The sequence below is a fragment of the Orbicella faveolata genome, unplaced genomic scaffold, assembly GCF_042242905.1.
Source record: "Orbicella faveolata isolate gen_17 unplaced genomic scaffold, um_ofav_v1 contig_34, whole genome shotgun sequence".
NCBI classification, from domain to species: domain Eukaryota; kingdom Metazoa; phylum Cnidaria; class Anthozoa; order Scleractinia; family Merulinidae; genus Orbicella; species Orbicella faveolata.
In genome coordinates, this window is record NW_028301563.1 from 34,285,206 (window position 1) to 34,303,877 (window position 18,672).

The 18,672-nt window shown below is 39.7% G+C and overlaps 3 protein-coding genes across 3 annotated transcripts; 1 reads left to right on the forward strand and 2 right to left on the reverse strand.

The window, feature by feature from the left end:
• Window positions 1–123: 123 nt before the first annotated feature.
• Window positions 124–11,260, reverse strand: LOC149105918 (uncharacterized). The gene is made up of 14 exons (XM_089271721.1): window positions 10,742–11,260; window positions 10,031–10,108; window positions 9,109–9,270; window positions 8,199–8,383; window positions 7,622–7,727; window positions 6,288–6,586; window positions 5,487–5,666; window positions 4,579–4,676; window positions 4,134–4,167; window positions 3,296–3,415; window positions 1,694–1,834; window positions 1,062–1,185; window positions 660–734; window positions 124–317 (listed from the first exon to the last, which is right to left on the reverse strand). Exons 1-14 carry the CDS (start codon window positions 11,054–11,056, stop codon window positions 225–227), a joined length of 2,010 nt encoding a protein of 669 aa, XP_089127847.1. The 5' UTR covers window positions 11,057–11,260; the 3' UTR covers window positions 124–224.
• Window positions 11,261–13,010: 1,750 nt separating this feature from the next.
• On the reverse strand, window positions 13,011–15,205 carry LOC110049158 (mitochondrial inner membrane protein Mpv17-like). The gene is made up of 2 exons (XM_020754939.2): window positions 15,046–15,205; window positions 13,011–13,763 (listed from the first exon to the last, which is right to left on the reverse strand). Exons 1-2 carry the CDS (start codon window positions 15,125–15,127, stop codon window positions 13,213–13,215), a joined length of 633 nt encoding a protein of 210 aa, XP_020610598.2. The 5' UTR covers window positions 15,128–15,205; the 3' UTR covers window positions 13,011–13,212.
• A 653-nt stretch (window positions 15,206–15,858) lies between these two features.
• On the forward strand, window positions 15,859–18,270 carry LOC110049099 (battenin-like). Its single transcript, XM_020754869.2, has 2 exons — window positions 15,859–17,083; window positions 17,465–18,270. The coding sequence occupies exons 1-2, from the start codon at window positions 16,639–16,641 to the stop codon at window positions 18,268–18,270; spliced, it is 1,251 nt and encodes a 416-aa protein (XP_020610528.1). The 5' UTR covers window positions 15,859–16,638.
• Window positions 18,271–18,672: the final 402 nt, after the last annotated feature.

Genomic DNA, 18,672 nt, shown 5'->3' on the forward strand with positions numbered 1-18,672 from the left:
ACAAGTCATAATGTCTCACTTTTTTTAATTTAGGGGGTTTGTCTGACCCCTTCCTCCCCCCCTGAAACCCCCCCAACTAGATCCACCCAGGCTTCAAATTGTAAAAATATCATTACACACCCTTTTTTTTCAGAAATACAATTTATTATGGGTTAAAGTAATGTCTTGTACATAACTCCTACTGTAGACAAGGCATAATTAAATTTCTTTCAATTTTCAATGAATCAGTTAGTTTTGTCAACTGGGAGAAGCTTTCTCTGGTTCATCCATTCGTTGAATGTTCCAGCTGAAGTGTTAAGAATCTTGACAAGGAGAAACTAAAAGAAAAATCAAAGAAACTAAATTGCTAATGAGTTCAATTGGCTATAAGAAGTCTGAAAACCTAGTTGTCTGCATGCATTGCTGACCTATGACTATAGGTGCTTTGAGAGCCTATACTGCCAACTTCCGGTCAATTGCAGGTTACCTCCAAGTGCTTTGGGAAGTTGTCCCTTCTGCTCCCCACCCCTTTCTCTCCCCCCCCCACCCCCCCCCCCCCAAAAAAAAACGATGTCAAGTTTGGGTTCAATTCAGGCTCAATTTTCAGCCTTTGACCATTCAGGTTTGAGGCTTGCCAGTCACACTTTCATAACTTAACATCACTGAGCAGGTCCACTTACCTTCAGTGCGTCCATCATGGTTAGTGAACACAGTTCATAGACCGGGAGGGACTGGACTACAAGACAGAGTTTAGCCTAAGAAGAATGATAAGAAGGGATTTATATAACACAAGGTCTTCCTATGTCTTGTCTATGGAGTCATACAGTAATCTGCTGTAACGCTTTTTAAAATGTTTCAAGGTTTGTCTTTTTCAAATTGACAGAAAACGGACGGCGGCTTACCGAACGTGCGAAGCTTTAAGCTCCATCAAAGGTTCTGTAAACTATAAATCTCATTATAATTTTGCGTTGGCAAAGAATAAATAACCAACTAAAAGGTTTCATTTCCAATAAAAACAGTAACACTCAAACTGAGTGCAGACTCGCGTTTAATATGCAGAGGTACTCTACGATCAGTCGCACCTGAACATAAGGCAGTGTTGTGACGTCATCAATAGCAAATGGATAAAGCGTGTTTAACAGGTTTATCACTTCCGGTTCTTTAGCCACTCCTTGATCTTGAGCCTCTTTTTCAAGATCCCCGTACCTGCCAAGAAGAAATATTGAGGTTTAAATTGGCTGTTTTCAACAAAAAAATATATAGGTGGGATCCTCGTAGTGGGGGACATTCCTGAGTTATTTTAACAACTGTATCAACTGATTCTGTGGAGTAATGGCGGCCTCATGGTCAATGTGCTAGCTCGCCTCCGGATCACGCGGTCCGGGTTTGAGTCCTGGCCGGGGACGTTGTGTTGTGTTGTTGGGGAAGACACTTTACTCCCACAGTGCCTCTCTCCACTCAGGTATATAAATCTGTGCCGGCAATTGTAATGCAGGGGGGTAACCCTGCGATGGACTTGCATCCCATCGAGGGTGTAGTAGAAACAGTCCGAGTCTATTCATGCCACTGAAACCGGAGATAAGCGCCTGCCTGTTGGGCTATTTGGCTCGTATGCAGACTTACTTACCTATAGACTGATTTTTGACTCGATCTGACCTTTATTGGAAACTGAGCGTTCTTCTTTTAAAAACAAGTTATTTTTTACTTAACTTACCAAGGAGCTGTTTTCACGTCTTCTTTTTGATATTCTTCACTAACGTCACGACCCGCTTGCTTGACTTTTTGTAAATCGATTTGATACAAATAAGACGGATTGAATGCCAGCACTTTCTGCATAAACGAATTCTTTTCTTTTCTGTAAATTCAACATTATCGTTTAGATGTTTGTGGCGCAAATATTTCACCTTGCAGTCTTACTCGTTATTAGATCAAAGCTAGAAGTCCGGTTGCAGTGCATTGGAACCCCGCCTTACGGTTACCTCGTTATACAGCCACCCTTTTTTTGTCCCGGCGCAACGCCCACACATTTTCTTATAAGAAAACGCCGTTAATTCGGCCAACCCGTTAATATGGCTAATAACCACTGTCTTAAATCCCAACATGTATATTGTGTATGATTCTTTATAATTTTACCCTGTTTATACGGCCACTAAAACCAATTATGTTCGATCATCTTTCCATTAATAATATTGTATATACTGATTGAAATTTCAATTTTTGTTAAAACTCATATCTACGATGCTTATTAAAGAAAAATTGTATAGAAGTGCAACTGTGGTATAGCTGTTAAGACGTCAGTCCTTTTAGACCAGTCATAAAATTTGTCCCTAGACGGTTAATACGACCACCACGTTAATACGGTAACATTTTTATGACCCGTTATATACGTTAGTGACCGTATTAACGGGGTTTTACTCTAATTAACAATTAGATTGTGAGCTCGAGATTTCTATGAGGTGATAGTTAACGAGGCCGAAGGCCGAATCAACTATCATCTCATAGAAATCGAGAGCGAATAATCTAATCGTTTTAGTAGAATTCTTACTAAAATTTACTTCAAATAACGGTTTCCAATTATTTCTTGACATATTATTAACTTTGCGCCTGAAAAAGATCGTTCGGATTGAATTGTCATTTAAAATTGAAGTTGTGTGCGCGCGCATCAGTTTTTTCAATAATTTCAACTTTTTAAAAGTCAAGAAACCGTAGATGTCCTTCGTTTAGAATTCTCAGGAATATAATTATCCATTTGCATCAAAATGTTCCTGCAAAACTTTGGAAAAACGAAAAAAACGTCGTCACTTCCTAGACGACCTCCAGCCACTGCACACTAATGGCTGATAGTGTGCAATGGCTCAGCCAATCAGATTGCATCATTTGCATTAGTATACTGTAGAATTCTACTAATACTACATGAAAATGCTTTGAAATCTAACTTTTAATTAAAGATTCCATAATAAAACTACATAATAAAAGAAACTTGTACTTTCTCAATTAAAAAAAATCGACTTTCTGGTTTTTTCATCAACTTCTAATCGACTTTTTGAGAAATTTTGAGCAACTTTTGAGAACTGTTGAGTAACTTGCGGACAGGCCTCCAGTCTTTATACCAACTGCATGTCCAAACCATTATGACATGCAACTGCGCGATCACGTGCACGTAGCGCTTTAGTATGCGTAGTAATATAAAATGTTCAGTGCGCTTTCTCTCGTCCCCATGCTTTTTGTTGGTAGGGTGCGCGGTCGGCGCACACCGAGCACGTCCTGAATCGTAATTAGCGGCCTGGTGACGAGGCAGGCTCCGATTCAAACGTACCTGTTAAACTGGTTTAGTTTCTCTTTAACTCGTTCAGCAGACTCAGCTTGAATCTTCGTAAAGCCTTCAGAGATCATCTCTGACAAGGAACTTTCAATTTTGGGAGATGACTTTTTTATTCTGCAAAGAACATGTTTAAATTACTGATATGTCATTGTTTATTTTATCATGCAAGATCCAAACGTAAATGTAACAGTGCATTTTAAATCTTCATCCAGATCAATATATGTTGTCTCAGGCCCATTTGCACAGGAGATTTTTGGAGAAGATTTGATTTTCAATGACTAGTTCTACGTCCCTAAGTTTACAACTCCAAATCGAGCGCATTAGTAAACCTGGCGCGATTTCAGTGCGATTCGGTGATAATTTCAACTTGAGACACCGGGGGTATCAAGCTTAAGATGAAAACAACGCCGTCGTTGCTTACAAGACGGTGAACATGCTCTGATACAAAACTTCCGTTCACTTATTCAAGTTTCTTAGTTCTAACGATATGAACTTGCAGCTGGTTGCACCGTGAGAGAGACAAAAATTGCTTGTGTATAAATAAGCTTGAATATAGTATGTTCAAACTCTAAGTTTTCTCTAAAACATAAACCAAAACACGCGAATAGTGAATTATAAATAACTGTTTTTCAACTTTACATTCTCTCTTAGTTATTTACAAAAGAATAAATCTTTAAGGAAAACACAAGATGCCAACTGAAATTAATCCAGCTGTATGTCTGAACATTTGGTTTCCAAAGACAGCTTTACTGAAATCCTAGCCAACACCCTGAAGCTCCCTGACTCCTTTTTCCTTATTTTATCTTCTTGTAAGACTTGTAATTAAACTTACCTTCTCGTTGGAAGCGTGTCATTGGCGCAGTTCTCTTTGTTTTTATTTATTTAACCACACAGAGCATGAAAAAAAAAATTTCAAATTGAGAACAAATTAAAACATTAGTTACCATACTGAATACACGTAACTATGTCTCTAATTTGTTTTTCTATGTTTGGCTCATTTAACTCTGGTAAAGCATTAAATGCTTTAACAAAGTAAAAGTTTCATTTCCGCCAAAGTCAATTTTCTAAAGCGACTTCAACGAAGCCTCACAATCATTATCAAAGACATGTCAAGAACTGTTAATGATATTTAAATTTCCTTGCGTTTTTGTACATAAACGTAAGAAACGGCCAAGGAGTGCGGGGCACATTTTTCCCTCGCTAGCTCCCCTCTGGCGTGTGAAAACATTTGGTTTAATTTTGGGAAAACTACGCTCGTTCACTTGTACAGTACATACTTTTCTCAGCTGCGGCAACCTGGTGCCAAATAGGAAGTTGTTCCGTCACGTGACTCGCTGTGGATGCGTTCGGTGCCTGTTGTAGGACACCATATCGTCTATAAACAAGAAAAAAACCATGTGTTTATCGGTTCGTCTTCTGCGAACTATATCACTATTCACTAGATAATCAGCATGTCCTATTGATTTATCAAGAATCTGATTACACAACTCTGCTTTTTCATTGTCGTTTATTGCAATTAGCCTTACTTTCATTTTCCAAGAAGAGAAAATAGCCAACAAAGCGTAGCCGATCAGCTGCTCGACTTGACTATCGCATGCTTCAGGCTGCCAGCGGTTTTCCACCAAAATGTCAGTGTAGGATAAAAGCTTTCTCAGACGGTTTTTTATGAAAAATAAATAGTTTTTGCGTAGACACTTATAGTGTTTAAGGGAGCCAGAGGGCGAATGAGCAACAGGACAAGCAAGTGATTGATAGACTGCAATTAAATGACACCATCTCCGTCCACGTTATCCACTCTAAGGTCGTGTTCTGTTGGGATCAACAATTTCAACCGCAACTGGTTTGGGTTGATACTGCTGACCTTTCTCAATAGGACACTTTTCCAAACGTATTCGGTTAAAACCGTGGTAACTCCTGGGACATGAATAGTCCTTACGCGAGCTACAATCACGCGACATAATTACGCAAATGCTTTTTCAATCATTCCAACCTGGTTTGAGGCCGGTTGAAAAAGTTTCAACCAAACCATCCGAAAACAAGTTTTATCCAATAGAATACGAAACCCCAACCAACCAGAAACGGTTGTTCGTAATAGAACACAGTTTCTAAAGGCAAAAATTCCTTGGACTCGCTCTTTTTCGCCTACAGGCCGATGCGACGAGTTATATAAGCCTAACTCACAAACCTCATTCTCACGCCGCCATAGACCATCTTCACTGAGTTCAAAAAGCTTGTTCTGGTGACACCGCCCCTAGCACCCGGTTCTGCTGGGCCACCCTTGGCCAAAGAAGCCTGGAGGTGAGGTTTGTCTCCAGCTTCCAACAAATCTTCCCATGTTTCAATTTTATCAGATGTTTCTCTCGGTCTGTTGTTTGAAATCAATGATTAAGATCAGAAACTACTCGTAATAGACGTTGTTTGAAATATTCCTCTGAGCGTAAGTGAGTTGTTTGATAGCTTGTTTGTTAAGCTATGTTAAACAAAGCTAAGCCAAGTAAAGCTGAGTTTATTGCTCAGTCCAGCTGAATGTAACTAAGATTAATTCTTGCGATGTGCATAGAGTTTGTACTTCTTTAGCATAACTTCTTCAGAGCTGTCACCTCGTTAATATACGGTCACCTCCTTACGACGACCAGTCCTTTTTCTCTCAGCGGAATGGCCATACATTTTCTTATACGTGTAAGAAAGCCGGCCACCCAGTTAATACGGCCAACGGCCACATTCTGAAATCCTAATCTATATAATCCTCTATAATTTTACCCCATTAATACAGACACTTAAGCAAGTTATGTTCATATTTCCATCGTTAATATTGTATGTAACAATGTACTGATTGAAGTTACAACTCTTTTTAAATTATCTCTGCATTTCGAATGCTTCAGTTGTTTAGAAGTGCAATTGTGATGTCTGTCAAGACGTTACCTAAAATAGACCAGTCATGAAACTGTAGTTTTAGGAACGTGTGGCCGGAAAAAAAAAGAAGTACCTTATTTTACGAGCGAAGAAAGAAGTCCTGGACTCGGTCGGACCTGTCGCAGTCATTCCAGGGCGGAACAAAGAAGACGGTGAATCACTCACGAAACTGGAGCGAGTGTTCATGTAAGGAGAAATTTGATAATCTTGCTCCATACGGGATACTGTGGCATCAGTGGAGGATCTTTGATTGGCCCCACGCGATAGAGGCTGAATATGGGTCATATTCCTCGTATGCCTTAGAGGTCTTCCTTTTAGATCTGTGAGAACCTCGGTTTTGAGTGCCCTAAGGAAGGTTCTTGACAAGGGAGTCTGGAAATCAAAGTACAAGTGTCTTAAAGAAGATCTCAATATAAAACATGAAGTTGGCACTATCTTTGGGAATTGCATGCCAAAGAGGATAAGTCGTGGTATCAGGTAATATGTATCAGGCATGCCAACTTCAGAGTAATCGACTGACTTCAGGGCGGATAAAAACGTAATAAGGATGCAGGAGTTTTGGCTGTGCGCTAGGCTTTAAGTTTGAAAAAATGGCAGGAATTTCGTCGCTCGTAGTTACAAACTTTATGTACTTTCCCAATATTCCTGGTAAGCTGCAACATTTTAACGCCGGTCACTAATGGAAAGCTGGTGTATTGTTTTCAGTCCTGGGGAATCCATTTTTTGGGGGACAAAATTAACCTAAAGAAGGTTTCCGAAACCTTTATTTTCCCACGGTATACAAGAAATTTCGATGCGAAGATACCCTTTTTCCACAAACACTCTTTAGATATTGTATCCATATCATTAGCAACCCACTGATCATGAATATATATATGTAAGCAAAAGAGCCTCTCAGCAGGCAGGGGGAGCCATGTTTTCTTAACAGTGAAATGCCGAAAAAAAGTCATGCTTGTCTAAGTATAGATAAATCAACCAAACGACATCCTCGCGTACCAAACTAGCAGTCCGCTTTTCTTTCCACCTTTGCAACTTGCGTTACTACCCGAGCCCTCAAGCAGGGCAAGGGATGTGCAGGAAGCTGCGCAGTGCGTTTTTCTGCTGTGAACATGCCAACTGGAAAAAAAGAGCAATTTTGCTTCCTTTCTCCAAAACGAATTAATCACAGAGGCAAACATAACACCCTTAACCATACAGGTCAAAAGCAACACGAACGATGTGTGGAAACGCGGGAAGACTCACGTCAATCATATTTATTTCGTGTTGATATTTTCCATCTGTTTATTTACGACCTAGACTTCATCCCTGCTCTCATTGGTTAAACTAAAAGCACGAATTACACGAACCAATCAACTGCAACCAACGTGAAAACTCAAATCCTTTCGTAAGCGTGTCACCACTACTCACCCTGGTCCTCAAATCCCTTGTCCTTAGATGATAAATATAACAAAGTAAAGTGCACAAATTGCTGAGTTTTCCGCCAAAGTTCCGGACATAACGGTCGTGAACATCTCTAGAGAAAAAATAGAACACTTAGCTCGCGTTTTTACATAACTGAAGAAAATTTGGAAAGTTAGTCACAACACAGAGGAATATGAAGTTAAGATTGCCACTTGACGTCTTGGTATTCATTCCCAGTCTATCTCACATATGAGGGAGGCGCGGTGGCCTCATGGTTAGCGCGCTCGTCTCCGGATCGAGCCCTGGCCGGGGACACTGCGTTGTCTTCCTGGGCAAGACACTTTACTGTCACAGTGCCTCTCTTCACCCAGGTGTGTAAATGAGTACCGGCGAACTTAGTGCTGTGGGTATCCCTACAGTGGACTAGCATCTCATTCAGGGGGGAGAAGAAGTATTCTAAGTCGCTTCATGGTAATGAAACTAGGATAAGCTCCGGCCTGATGGGACACTTAGCTGGTATGCAGACTTTATCTTACCCGCACCCTTCCATATGAGCCTGAGAGGAGACTAGTTACTAACATACCTTTGATCAACGTTTTCTTCCTCGTTTTCTGATTTAATCTCGCTATGGAAAGCGGGAATTAGCTCATCTCCCATAACAGGCGCATCTGTACGTTCAGATGGCCTGAACTTTTGGGCAATTTTTCCTAGTTTACTTGGTGTTATACTTGAGCATTTACTGCGATGGTCCTTCCAGGTCTCAGCTACCTACAAGATATTTTCACCCACTAAATAGGCCGTATTGGTATTCCCGGTATTGGACTGGAACTAGCTTGTAACTGAGGCTAATATGGGAAGTCTTCAAATGCTGATGACATTTATCTCTTTTTAATGATATTCGCCGGCATGAGCTAGCATTGCAAGCTAGTTCCAGTGTAATACCAAGATTACGAATATGGCCAATTTATGAAATTGCATGCGACTAGTTGATAATGTACAAAATGCAGCATTTTTAGTTAACTTAAGCCATAAAGGAATTGTAGCGAAATTACGACTTTCCATTTAATTACTTTCAGGGGACGCGTACACAAGGTAAAATGGATCGCACAAATAACTTAAATTGATAATTGACAAATCTGTTACAAGTGTTCTTCCAGTTCAGTCCAAGCTAACTCGTTCATGTGATCGCGGGTTTACAAAATTCAAACTAACCGAGTGCTTTACTGAAGCCTTTCTCTAGTGCCCAGACTCCACCCTAGAGTACTGAGCATGTCTTACCATCGTCAGGTCGTTCCCAAGTTCCACTCTAGAGTACAGAGGACGTCTTACCATCGTTTTAATGTCCTCTCCAGATTCCACTCTAGAATACGGAGCATGTGTCTTACCATTGCCATAATGCCGTGCCCAGACTCCACTCTAGTATACAGTGTGTCTTACCATTTTCATAATGTCGTGCCCAGACTCCACTCTATGGTATAAAGAGTATGTCTTACCATTGCCATAATGTCCTCCTTTTGAACGCAATCATGAAATGTCTGACCAGCTCGCACAGCTGGCAATCTGTCATGGTACTTAAACAGCTTTTCATTTATTTCACTCAGGCCGCCTCGATCTTGGTATGAGAAAGAAGGTCTCTTTCCCGATTCTCGAGATTTCTGTTTTGTTCAGAGTAGAGCAGAGAAAAATTAACCGTTAGTTCATTGTCGTGATGTCTAGACTAGTGTTTAACTTACTAGGGCGATTTATGGGGCCTTACCATTGCTATCGTAGAGGCCCGGTGGGCTCATGGTTAGTGCGCGCAAGCGCTTCTCTCGGATCGAGTGGTCCTGGTTCAAACCCTGGCCGGGGACATTGTGTCGTGTTCTTGAGCAAGACACTTTACTCTCGCAGTGTCTCTCTCCGCTCAGTGTATAAATGGGTACCGACGAACTTAATGCTGGGATATTCCTGCGATGGACTAGCATCCCATCTAGGGAGGGGGAGAAGAAGTATCCGAGCAGCGGCCTGATGGACCACTTGGCTCGTAAACCGACTTTACGTTTACCATTCGTGCTATCCTGATGTTAGAAAAGCTATAGCGATTTTCCGTGGCATTTACCCTCATTCAAAACGTGAAGATAGCACTTATTTTTTCTGTTTCCTGTTCATGCTTCGAGAAAGTTATAATAAAATTTTCAGCGTGTCCGTTTTGAGGGACCATGTGCTCCGAAAAATTCTGCACTTTTTAAGAAAGTTGCTTATCCTGATTCCAATATACGTCCCTGGGAAAAGCGACCCGACCTCAGCCCTCGGTAGCTCCCAACTCTGTTTAAGGAGCACCAGTTAATAATATAAGCCGGTTTTAGCTGAAAAGCGGTGTCACGAGGTATGTAACAGCCAGGGTTGTTGAGCTTCTGTTTGGTACGGTTTTCTCACCTTTTTAGTGGAAGTCTCTTTTTCCTCTACCTTGTTTTTCTCTTTTTCTTTAGTATCAGCCACAACACTGTCGTTACACTAAAAAAAACAAACAAAAAAAAAAGAATCAAGAAGCTCAAGAAACGTGTTTTTGGCAAACAATGCGCGCGTCTCAGAGCAACTCAGTTTGAGGTATTATATTACAGAGCCCGGCTCACTGATTGAACTGAAAGACTCAGAGTAAACCTTATATTCTGCGACTCCGGTGGACATAAACTTTTCAAATTCGTTCAACGCACCTGGAGAAATGTTTAGCTTTGCTTGCACACTTTGCACGAGCTGTTTTCAAATGTATGATTGCGAAGTCGTACTGTCGTCAGTTTGTGAGCCTGTTACAAGCTTAGAAGTGCGCGGAACAGCAGAAGGAAAAACTTTGGCTGGGAAAAACTGGTCTTTCTAACAACTAAGAATGATCCACTCAGATCTAATCTATGGTTTATAAAAAAAGTGAAAAATAATACAAACTGATTGAAAGTGCAGCTATCAACCGCATTTGAGTGCCTGTTTTTTTTGTAACTAGGCAACCAGAGCTCCTCTGGGTAAACAACAGAGCGCATACAGTAATAATGAATGACTTAGCCAACACGCAATAAAGTTTTAATGACCTAGAATGACTAAAACTGCGAATACCTAGCAGTTAAGTTTGTTAAAATAGAATAAGTTGTGTATCACCTTCTCTGAGCTTTGGTCAAAGCCCACGGTACTGACGACCAGTTCGCGCATGTCCAAACAAACGTCTCCCACTGAAGCATAAGGCACATGAGCTGGCGTGTAAAATCCACACACACTCTGTTTGACATGGCGGTTATACCTATCTTTCCAGTGATCGTCTGTTAGTTCGGATCTGTAATGGCGATTTGTGCGGATTCGAACTTTTCTTTCGCTGCGAGGAGGTGACGGTTGAGTCGGCTCAGATCGAAAATTCTGCTTCAAGCTACGAACAATATCCGCGTAAACTTGATTTTCGGATTTCTGCAACACGACCATGTCGAATTCTAGCTAACAAATAGACTAAAAAAATAAAACAAATGAAGTTTCTAGACTTTCTTTGTTGTTTCTAGCGCTGAAAAACTCTCATATCTTGTATCTAAAAAAAAACACACTTTGAAACTTGCAGTTACCATAGGGACGTTTGGTGACGAGTAACGTGACATGTTACGCGAACTAAAATGTTCTGCGCCCGCAGTCTGCTCGGGATTTGAGTTTGGAAAAAATTTGGCTGTGAAAATTGAATTTATTTTAAGTGAGCGCGCAAGAAGTCTCAGCCCTACCTTGAGGAGAAAGAACAGCAAGTGTTGGACGCAAAGTTATTCAGGTAAAATTTATAACGACCTTTTAATACTGACAGAAAAAATCAAAAGTTTTATGAACTAAAATTCTGCTCATAAGTAGTGGACTCCATTAAACAAAGCTTTGTTGAAACAGAAAGTTTGATAGGAATTGATAACAACGGGAAATAAAATAAATAGCTCAGTTTAATAAGCTTAATTCTTTACCTGGTTTGAAAACTGGGCATCTTCAAAGTTTCAGCATGCCACTGAGCTTACTAGTATGTTTGTTTTTGCAGTTTGATCTTCTACTGCACTTTTATGTCACATATTACAAAAAACACGGTACTGACCAGGTAACTCACTGAAAACTCAACACTTCACATTTGAACCAGTTACAGAGATTTTGACTACTAAACCCAGGACAAGTTAAAGAAAGCCATGTAGTACACAACCATACTTCCCTAGCTTAGTCAATGTTGTTAAGTCAAGATTCTCTTGAACATGGTACAACTGTAATAAGTAACTAACAACAACAATATGACTAAGATTAGAGGTTCATGCAACCACCAGCCACTAGTGAGGGTATATATTTGATATAGAAGTACTATATAAAATAAAATGTAAAATACAATATACAGTTCCCTTATATAATTAAAAATTTTAAAATCTTACTACATTAAAAAGAAACTGACAAAGCACACAAAAAGTCAATGAAAGTGAAAATCCTAATAAATATTTTTCCCCAAAGAAACACAGACTGACTCAGACTGAACCATGATTAGTTCTATGAATGGTTATTAATTTCATGCCCAACAGAATTTCAATATCAGAAATTAATCACTGCTAGGTATCATAGAATTAACACTGTTTATAATAATTATTATTCCTATAAGTACAAAAATATACTAATGACATGGATTCTATTAATTGTATGAATTATGATTCAAGTGTTATGTCCAATGTGGTAGTCAACCACAGGAAGCATGTAAGTTTAGGTTACAAGCAGCGACATTGAGTAACTGCATGTAACATGAATGTAGAATAGCATTATGCATGGGTGATCTGAAACCACAAACCCTAGTTGATGTGGGCACAAATAACAAGTTGATGCCACCAACCTCTCAATCAGATCTTGACATTTTTATCCCAGGGGAACTCTTATATAAAAAGGACGGGGCTGCTTGAAGTACCTTTTAGGTCTTTTAGGGGTTGAAAAAGCAATTTTGGTACCTCTGAAGGTGTTCAACCTCAAAAGGTAAAGTAGAGTAAGGTAAAGTCTGCATACGAGCCAAGTGACCTATCAGGCCGGAGCTTATTCCGGTTTCTGTAGCATGAAGCGATGGGATGCTAGTCCATCGCAAGGTTACCCCCAGCATTAAGTTTGCCGGTACCCATTTATACACCTGGGTGGAGAGAGGTACTGTGAGAGTAAAGTGTCTTGCCCAAGAACACAACACAATGTCCCCGGCCAGGGCTCAAACCCGGACCACTCGATCCGGAGACGAGCGCACTAACCATGAGGCCACCATGCCTCCCACTACCTATTAGAGTATTGAGCTGAAAAAGATATGACAGGAGATAATGTGTTGTTTTAAAATTGGTACCTCTTAGGGATGAACAAATTTCAAGCCATGCCCACAAAACTGGATCTTGGTACCTCAAAATTCAAATTCAAAATTTCAGATGAGCACCTCGTCTCTTAAATGGGAGTCCCCCCAGGATTTCTAAGTTCATTCTATATACATGTAGATGGTTCACAATGAATATAAACTAGTAACTGGAAATTACAAAAACTATGTATAAGTATTATGAATATTATTTTTGTCATGTCCAGTTCCATAATGATTACAGTATACAAATTCAAATTTTTTATCATTTTATGATGGCAGTAATTTCTTGATTTTTCTGGTCTGAAGGCAAATTTGGGATCATTTCTCCTGAACTCTCATAAACTGTAGTCGCACTTGTGACAGGTTTGTTTGCCATCCAAGACAGGTACATATTCCAGCACAGAGACACCACTTGTACAAAATTTGCACGGTGCTGAAGGGGGACAAAGCTAAAGTTGACTGCCTGTACAAATGGCCAGACTTTGTAAGCTGTAAAAATAGTCTTAAGGTATCTTTCTTGTAGTAACAGCTTTAAGTCATCAAGATTTTTTCCAGCTAATGTGCTTGATAGGCTATAAAAGAAAAATATTATGAAAGGCCCATAGACAGTCTGGTCTACTATCAATTTCTTGACGATCTGTATCTTGGATGTAGGTGGGATGAACCGCTCTAGGGTCAGAAACCAGGTCCTTTGAATAGGTCCGATTATTATCCCCATCATGCACATACGTAACGTTCTTCTCCCATTGTGATTTGATCCTTTCTTTTCAACTAATTGCTGGGTAAAAATATCACTTGTTGTAAACATCATAGCTGAAAACATGATAATAATAACGATTAATACCTTAGCTAAACATCTAGCAAGGCTAGCTAAATATTTGGTCAATTATTATTCTTTAGTTCAGTTTCAGAAAATATCCATACTCCCACCACAGAAGGGATTGGAACATCCTGGGGGTGGGGGCTTCTGTAAGACCAAAAAATTTAAAGAAATCCATGAAGCTCAATCGGACTTTCCAGAGAGGTGGGAGGACTTAGAAAAATTCCCCTTCGTGGGGGAGGCATGGATAATTTCTGGAACTACACAATTTGACCAATAGAAGACCTTTTTAGGGCAATAATTACACTCTATTACATGCAAGTTGGTAAAACATGGTCTCAAACAGTTATCATTTGAACTGAATTTGGTGAACCTCAATGCCAAGTTGTATCTAGACCTGAAAACAATTTCATTCTGTGTAATTTGATAACTGAAATCAACATTCTATAAACTCAAGGTACTCCTTTTACTTTGAGAATCTGCTCAAGATAAATCTAAGACACGTAGATGTGTGTAATCATGAATGGCTGAAGATAACCTTGACATAACTGTGCCTGTCACTAAGACAGTATTAAGTTTATCATCTACTTTGTAGGTTTTGTGTAGGTGTGTAATCATGAATGACTGAAGATAACCTTGACATAACTGTACCTGTCACTCAGACAGTATTAAGTTTATCATCTACTTTGTAGGTTTTGTGTAGATGTGTGTAATCATGAATGACTGAAGATAACCTTGACATAACTGTGCCTGTCACTCAGACAGTATTAAGTTTATCATCTACTTTGTAGGTTTTGTGTAGATGTGTGTAATCATGAATGACTGAAGATAACCTTGACATAGCTGTACATGTCACTCAGACAGTATTAAGTTTATCATCCACTTTGTAGGTTTTGTTGACAAGGTAGGATTATAGATCATGTCCTATTTTTGTTCCGGCATTTGTATCAAAATAAAGGGCACAATAAACCTGAATAAACATAGAAGACCAAAAAACTCTAATAGCGCTAGAGTACACCAATCCAAGCTATGTATTCTAAGTTAAAAAAGATATAAAATAAATGAGCTAAAACAAAATCTTTTGACAGATTTCTTGAATTTGTTGGTTTTTACGATCATAGGTGTTGCATTCCCTTACAATCACAGTACAATAACCCAGCAATAACCGATTCACACGATTAGAGTATTATGGTCAGATTTCAATATGGCGGTTTCGTGACACCGAAAATTGTTCTCATTGGGAGAAACTGGAACTGATCGACTCCGTTGTCATACCTGTAGTCATTGTTTGAGTTCTCCAAGGATGATTGGAGAGATATCTTTGATATGTTGCCCATACATTTGAGAAAAACCTCATGGCTATGTAGGTTCTGCTGCCGCTTGCACTTCTTAGCAGGCGTTCTATTTTCCGCTTTTAGCCCGAAGACTGGGCCGAGATTTGAATAAGTTTGTGCCTAGTTTTGCGCGAGCGGGTAAGCATCTACCGATCAGGATATTTTAATTAGAGAGTTAGAAGGGGTCGAATATCCGCAAAGGCTTTCAAACTATACTGGTCTACGGTTTGAGAATTGTCTCAACGCAAACCTTTAGTTCTAGGTATCATGTTAGGTTAACACTGGGAGGGGGAGGGATGTAGTGAAATACATACCCCGCTTCCACGGTAACGGGCCTAGTGCCTTGTGCAGGTCGATTTTGTTGTTGGTTCTTTCCTTGCTCCGAGGAATCTACGGTTTTCCTCTCTCCTGAAAAACTAATACATTTCCAAACTCGAATTCGACTTATTCTGAAAAGAGGAAAACCATCTAGGGCTGTTGTGACTTCCTCATTACATATTACGATTTTTTAAGATCTAAATATCAGCTACATTGTACGTACAGAAAGAAATATGAGTCAAGACTGAAAAGATGAATACAACAGGTTGTGGGGCAGGTACATTTCTTCTGAGTGGAGACGGGTGGGGGGTCGGGATATGAATCACGTGTCCGTGATAAAACGGGTTGTGTTCAAGATATTTTGAAAATATCAGAGTTTATAAGACCTTTCATCATCACTGTTCTCATTCGCAGGTCATATACAAGGTAAGTTAAAACTCTTGCTTATCACTTGTAAATCGGTTCTAAATAAGAAGAATCATTGCTATGCTTATTGAAAATTTTCAGAAATGATCAGTTACAAAGCCGCGTACCGCTTTATAATTTTCGATCAAAATCCTATAATGATTGAAAAAAAAAAGACCTAAGACAGATGAGAGCAAGTTAAGTATTTTACAATTGGGTTGTAACGCAGTAAAATGAATCGGAAAGGGTTTTTGACCGTTTCACACCTGGGCGATTTACATTTGGCAACCTGCAATTGACCATTGATTGACCTTGTTGATACTGGCACCCGAAGGTTGCCATAACAGGAGATTTTTATTTTATGGCATTTTTTTTTTTTTTTTTTTGTAACATAACGGGAGATTTCGCGGAGTTGCGCGGAACATTCCTTCCTTATTTTATTGTTATACCTAAAAATGCCTTTATTCAGAGAAGCTTCAGTGGTTTTGTAACTTACCCACCATGTACCAACGAGTATAAATTACAGACTTCCCGTGAAGGGATGATGCGGCAACGCACACGAAACTTCAGCATAACTAGAGAGCTGAAGACGTAAGTTATCCATCAGCTCTTGTCTGTCATTTAAACTGTGTGTAATTAATTTCAGATTCCGGATGACTGGAAGCCTGCCTTGGCAGTTCTTCGATTTAAGCACTTAACTACCTCAATTTTAAACAGAACGAAGTAAATCAAGAAAAGTAGAATAATCTTGGGTTAAAGGACAAATTGAAATTGTCAAGTGAAGTGGCTGTACCTTCATCTGATTCTGAGCATGACTGAAAACAAGACCCCAGAAAAAGGAAGGAATATAGTTTGCTTCTTTATTTTCGGAATCCTTTCTTTAATTTACGACGAAATCTGTTTGATAGCAGCCGAAGACATTCTTGCAGGATCAACGATTGCCACAACAACAGTGATCTTATCAATTGCTATCCCAGTTCTCGCCATCAAGCTCACAGCCCCGTGGTTTTTCCAGCGTATTTCGTATTTGAAGAAAATCGTACTCGTCATTGCATTTTTCCTTGGAGGATTAACAGCGCTCGTTTGCTCGCAACGTATCTCGGGAAGACTCGCTGGCGTGGGTATCATAGAGTCTGGAGTGGCTACCAGTGAAATAACGTTCCTGTCTCTGACTGCGTTCTACGAACATATTACAGTCAGCGCTTTTGTGGCTGGTGTGGGAGTGGCGTCCTTTATTGGGCCCCTTTATTACACAAGTAAGTAATATGCAGAATGAGTCTTGTCAGCCTGGACTCTACCAGCTACATGTGAACTCTCTGAATAACCCTCGCACCAAGTATCTCTCCTCACGATTTTCGGGCTTCAAGAGAAGCATCAACTTTTCCCGCGACAGTTGGCAATGATAGATTCACAGTCTGCCCTGGCGGACGGGGAAAGTCATTTAGTAAATATTTCTTCTCTTTCAGGGGGGATTGTACAGTCCAATTCTTAACTCATGGCTTGCAGATCTCATTTCTGTGAAAAAATATAACACAATTCACAAAATTGAATGTTGCAACGATTTTTTATCAGCAAACTTGACAATGTTCACTTGACTCTGAATCTAATACAAAGTGTGTATTTTATTTGATTGACAGGTTTAACCACGTGGTCATGCCTAGCGCCTCGCACCACTATTATGATGACAATACCCTGGCCCTTTCTGCTACTCCTCCTCTACGCTCTCTTGGATAAAGAGCCTTTTGACAAGAAAAAGAATTTTACCGAGAGTGAAGACAATCTACTTACAGAAGATAAACAAGAAAGTATACAACGCATCTCATTCTCGGACAGATTAAATGTCGCAAAGGACATTTTTCCATTCATTCTATTTCTTTTTATAACTTACTTCTCAGAGTACTTCTCGAATCACGCCATTATCACAACTCTTGCGTTCCCAAATGCGCCTTTCGGTCCAAGGGACCATTATCCGTATTACATACTATCTTATCATATCGGCAAGTTCATGGGTCGGTCACACTTGTTCCTAGTCGCTGCGGTCAGTCCTAAGCTAGTTCAACACATAAAGGTCAAACGAACATGGATTTTAGCTTTGATAGCTTTTCTTCACGGTGTCTTTTTCTTCCTAGCTTCGTGGTTTCGTTTTGTTCCTCGTGTCGAAATTATCATCGCACTTTGCATGACAGAGGGTTTCACGGCAGGGTCAATGTACCTCAATTCGGCTCACACGGTATCTGACTTGATCGCGGATCCCGAGAGAAGAGAATTCGCACTGTGTTTGTTGACTGTAGGAAATGCCTGTGGCAAGCTGACTGCTGGTCTCTCTGGCTTGTTTCAAGAACCTCTTCTCAAGAAACACTGTGTTGAAGAGCTTAAACTGGGAAAATATTGTTTAACAAGACATATACACAAAGCAGGATGGAATAAAAATTCGAATTGTTAATTAGAGACTTGTTGTATTATGTCTTAAACGAGCTTCGTCACGGTTTGCCCATCTTGAAAAGTTTAGGCTAAATTTTTCAAGTTTGTCGTTTGTTATCTGTGTTAATCTTCTCCATCCTTAACTATCCTTGTTCCTTTATGGTTTACTATTATCTATTTGTAGTTTTCCGATTTTAGCAAACTACTACTTTCACGTTTCGTCCAATTTAAAGGTAATTTTTGTACATGGCCAAATTATTCAAAATACCATGACCGAGCTGCTTTAACGTGTAAACGTTTTATTTTTGTCTCTGAATGAAAGAGACATTTCAGATAAATGGCACCATCAAGATTCTACTCGTGTTTTTTTTGTTTTTTTGTATGTAAAATCTCGCCGTTGCCGGAGTAAATTTTTGAGGTGAAT